This window comes from Pteropus alecto, unplaced genomic scaffold, assembly GCF_000325575.1.
Source record: "Pteropus alecto unplaced genomic scaffold, ASM32557v1 scaffold121, whole genome shotgun sequence".
In the NCBI taxonomy this organism is placed as follows: Eukaryota; Metazoa; Chordata; class Mammalia; order Chiroptera; family Pteropodidae; genus Pteropus; species Pteropus alecto.
This window is the reverse complement of record NW_006434369.1, coordinates 13,310,100-13,315,177: the sequence shown is the minus strand read 5'-3', so window position 1 is coordinate 13,315,177 and position 5,078 is coordinate 13,310,100. Positions and strand designations below refer to the sequence as shown.

The window sequence follows — 5,078 nt, the reverse complement described above, 5'->3', positions numbered from 1 at the left end:
CAGGAATGTGAGTGGGAAGAAATAACCATCACTGGATCTGATGGTTCTACCAGGGTGGTCCTGGTAGATAGGAAGACAGGTAGCCAGTACGATATTCAAGATGCTATTGACAAGGGCCTCGTTGATAGGAAGTTCTTTGATCAGTACCGATCTGGCAGCCTCAGCCTCACTCAGTTTGCCGATATGATCTCCTTGAAAAATGGTGTCGGCAATAGCAGTAGCGTGGGTGGTAGTGCCAGTGATGATGTTTTTAGCAACTCCCGACATGAGTCGGTAAGTAAGATTTCTACCATATCCAGTGTCAGGAATTTAACCATTAAGAGCAGCTCTCTGTCTGAACCTCTGGAAGAATCGAGCCCTATTGCAGCCATCTTTGACACAGAAAACCTGGAGAAAATCTCCATTGCAGAAGGCATAGAACGGGGCATTGTGGATAGCATCACTGGTCAGAGGCTTCTGGAGGCTCAGGCCTGCACAGGTGGCATCATCCATCCAACCACTGGTCAGAAATTGTCACTTCAGGATGCAATCTCCCAGGGCCTGATTGATCAAGATATGGCCACCAGGCTGAAGCCTGCTCAGAAAGCCTTCATTGGCTTTGAAGGTGTGAAGGGAAAGAAGATGTCAGCGGCAGAGGCAGTGAAAGAAAAATGGCTTCCCTATGAAGCGGGTCAGCGCTTCCTGGAGTTCCAGTACCTCACTGGAGGCCTAGTTGACCCGGAAGTGCATGGGAGGATAAGCACGGAAGAAGCCATCAGAAAGGGGTTTATCGACGGCCGAGCAGCTCAGAGGCTGCAAGACACCAGCAGCTATGCCAAAATCCTGACCTGCCCCAAAACCAAATTAAAAATATCCTATAAAGATGCTATGAATCGCTCCATGGTGGAAGATATCAGTGGTCTACGCCTTCTGGAGGCTGCCTCTGTTTCATCCAAGGGTTTGCCAAGCCCTTACAACATGTCTTCTGCTCCAGGCTCCCGTTCTGGGTCCCGCTCTGGCTCTCGCTCTGGCTCTCGTTCTGGTTCCCGAAGTGGGTCCCGAAGAGGAAGCTTTGATGCAACAGGGAATTCTTCCTACTCTTACTCCTACTCCTTTAGCAGTAGCTCTATTGGGCACTAGTAGTCGGTTGGAAATGGTTGCTCTGCCTTGACTTCATTTATATGAATTTTCATTTTATTAAATAATAAAATCTAATGCTTAGCATATAGTGATATAATTTTCTAATGGCTTAAGGAAATATAGGCATGTTTGAAATCAAATAATAAAGGCTGTTCTGGCTTTTTATCTTCTTAGCTCATCTTAACTAATGTAATACACTGGATGTAGTGTACATGAAGTGGTAATCAGTTGTAAGGATAGCACAAATCGAATTTAGAATTTGTTTCTTCTGTGTTTAGGTTTTTGATCCATTCTTGAACTTCTTTTGGCCTATAATACAGATTTCTGCTCTTGGAGTTGAAAATTAAATCGATCATTGATATTTTAGTCATCATTTTGGTTATTACCTAAATATTTTCATTTTCTGTATTAGGAGAAAATTATCCTCCTCCCTACCCTGAAGAAACCCACCCAAACTTAAGCATTTTGGAATGAGTCTTTTTTAGTTTTAGAATTGGATCGTATGGCCCATATACTCTTATGTACCTGTTTGGTTTGGTATTAATTTGACTGTTTGTGCATGATAGCAATCTTTGCTTTTCTTTGGTCAAAGTTTTCTGTTTATTTTGCTTGTCATTTTCAATGTACTTTAAAAAGCTGCCTATGAAGTTTGCTATTCTGGCAATAAACTTTTAGACTTTTGAAATTTTTTGTGTTTTGATTTAATATGTTTATACACACAAGAGCATTTAGCAGCAGCTTTTTGATTATTGTAAAATGTCTAAAACATCTGTTTATGAAATACATATTAAGAAAAATCATTTACAAAATATTTAGTTCTAAATTCTTGTTAGAATTTGGTCTTTGATGTTAGTGTTAAAAAAATTTTCTTGCGTGCCTGTTGTGTACCAGGTAGAGTCCTTGGAAAGAAGCCTGTGTAAAGAGGCCAGGCTAGAGGTCAATAGCCAGTTTTAGCTTATTCTGACAGTGAGTGCCAAGTACCATGGGCAAAAGTCATCATTTAAAACACATGAGGTGGCTAAGATTCTATTTTGGCTATACTTAAAATACATGGTTTTTTATTTTGTCCCCTAAAAGAATTGTCCTTGAATCGATGAACATAGTTCCTGAAGAGTTCTTGCATCACTGCTGAAGGACAATGAAATATAAGCCTATTCTTTGGATCAAAGAGAAACTTGAGATTGAGACATTTGTCATTAAGTTAACATCACTTTACTAAATACCTGTTTTGTGTCTAGTATTGAGCTAGGTGCTATGAGGAGATAGAATTTAGAGGCCCCCTGACTTCAGGCTTTTGCAGTCTAGATGGGAACAGAACATAAAGCAATCAGTGGGACAACTTGCATATGCCAGTAATATATTAATACAATCGAATTTTATAGTACAGGTAGAAAATGGGAAAGCAAATGAAATGCTAATTGTATACAACAAAAAAGATCATATTTAAGATAACACTTAAATTATTGGGGTTTTGGTACTTAGAGTGAAAACAGCATTCATTTCTTAACTCTTCCCCTTGCTTCTCTCCCAATCTGGAGGACTTGTAATTAATTTCATTCACTAAATATTGAGTTCTGTGTGCCACATATTGTGCCAGAAGCTGTGTATTCCATGGTAGGGAGCACATGGTACAAAAATAGCCCTCGTAATACAAAAGGAAGAAAAAAATAATATGTGATAAATGCTGTATTGGGGTAAATGAAGGAAGTTCCTTATAGGAGAGCTAGGAGGCTGTGTTAGCTTAGGCCGCCATAATAAGATAGCTCAGATGCATGGCTTAAACAAATTTATTTTCTCATAGTTCTGGAGATTAGAAGTCTAAGATCAAGGTGTCGTCCATGGCTGGTGACAACTTTGTCTTGTGGGCAGTGTTGGGTAGGGAGGGAACTCTGGTGTCTTTTCCTCGTCTTATAAGGACACTAGTCCTATCACATTAGGGCCCCATCCTTATAATATTTAACCTTAATTATCTCCTTTTTAAGGCCATATCTCCAAATACAGTCACATTGGGGGTTAGGGATTAAGCGTGATTTTTTTTTTTTTTTTGGCGGGGTGGGAAGGGGAGGGACAACACAATTCAGCCCATTACAGAGGCGTAATCTAGAATGGGGCAGGAGACTGCTCTAGAAGAATGATTATTAAACAGATCAGTATAAAGTAGTTCCTAAGGTTGAAACAGTACACTTCCTCTAAGCTGCTGCTAAAGTTGTCATTAAGCTCTTAGATGAGGATGGGCTGTGTCCTGGAGAAAGGACATACTTGACCTGCATTAAGTTTTGAATTGGTTCACATACATGGTGCATCTACCAAAAAGGGAAATAAATAAAATTTGTCAAGTGAAAATCATTTCACATCCAAATAGCCTCACATTTTCCAGGCTGCTGGGCTCTATGAATGCAAATAAAAAAAGATGCTGTAGGCAGAGTATGAATAAACTTCAAGAACTCATCCCTTAACCCACATCTGCTTACGGCTATTGATCTACTTCCATATTTTCTAGTACTGCCTTTTTACACTCATCACCCTTTTTTTGTAGGTCAGAGAACTGTGCTATTTGCCTTTGGAAACGCTGTTCACAAAAATTTCCTACACAGTTTGTTTCTTCATCTGGTGGATACAAGTGCAAAGGGAAGCAAAGATTTGGCATCAGGCTTGAATAAAATAACATAAGAGAGATTGGATTCTGGGAGTTGAAACTATGTGGGGAAATTAAAAGGGCTGATTCCAGATCTTGGGTAGGAAATGTACAAAGTAAGCTTGTGTTAAAGTAAGGAAGCATTCAAGGATCAATGGGGACATGTCGAAAAGACAAGGAGTGGTTTAAAGTGGCTTCCCCTGGTCAAATTTGTGACAATTTGAGAATCAACAAAAATTAAGCTGGTAATAGAGTAGTAGTAATGAATTAAAAACAATTTAATAAATCAACACCTTGGTTGCATAGTGAAACAACAAAATGAAGATGTAAGAATGAATGCTAGCTAATAAGTAGAAGCCATGGTAGAATTAAAGAATTATCACTTATAGTTCCTAACATCGTACAAATTCATTGAAGTATTCTCTGATGGGGAACAGGGCATTCACATGGCCTCATGCTAACATCTCAGAGATTACCAATTACCAAGAGGAAATGTACTATTAAAATGGAATGATACAGCCACTACCTTTATCAAGTTATCAAATTGCACATTACTAATAACAGCAGAATCTAAAATATGTGTGCTCTGTGATGTAATAAAGAGATACACATCCTGCAAGACCGCTTACACTAATCTAATCATAAAGGAAAAAAAAAACTGACAAATCCCGAAAAAGGGACATTCTACGACAACTGTCTGAGGTTCTTGACAAAATTCAATGACTTAATTTTAAAAGGAGAGTAGCAGAGACTGTTTTAGATTAAAAGAGATAATAACCAATTATAAGTCATGGATTGAAAAAATAAAACAGCTATAAAAGGAATTTTTGGGACAATGAGAAATTTATGAGCTGTATATTAGATATTATGAAATTATTAATTTTCTAGGTTTGATCATGTATTGTGATTACGTATAAAAACATTCTTAGAGATACAGACATTTGGAGTGAAGTATCTGCAACTTACTTTTAAATAATTCAGCAAAAATAGTGTGTGGGGCTGACGGTGTATGTGGAGAGCAAGGGAAAGGAAACGCGGCTACATGTTAATTAATGAAGATGGCTATGCTAATCCTAATTGTACTATTCTTTAAACTTTTTTTGGATATAAACCATATTTTTTTGAGTTTGGGTGGGGCGGGATGCTGTTGAGGCAAGACCAGGAGCAAACGCTGTGAGGGGCAGTTACAAAAGTAGCGATATTTGGAAGAGAGGAAAACCTCTCAAAATGACAACTCCGGCCCTTCCCGGGACCCTTCCCTATAGGCGGTTCTAGTCACGGGGCGCTGTGCTCCGCCCACAGCTCCCAGAATCCCGCGCGCGCG

General features: G+C 39.0%; 1 protein-coding gene across 1 annotated transcript in view; it reads left to right on the top strand.

Moving 5' to 3' along the window:
• DSP (desmoplakin) overlaps positions 1 to 1,804 on the top strand; it is a 41,066-nt gene extending 39,262 nt beyond the window's left edge. Inside the window, 1 exon segment of the mRNA XM_006909285.3 lies at positions 1 to 1,804. This exon segment is cut by the window's left edge and continues 1,990 nt beyond it. Within this exon segment, the coding sequence (XP_006909347.2) occupies positions 1 to 1,119 (1,119 nt within the window). The 3' untranslated portion in view covers positions 1,120 to 1,804.
• The last annotated feature ends 3,274 nt before the right edge of the window (positions 1,805 to 5,078 follow it).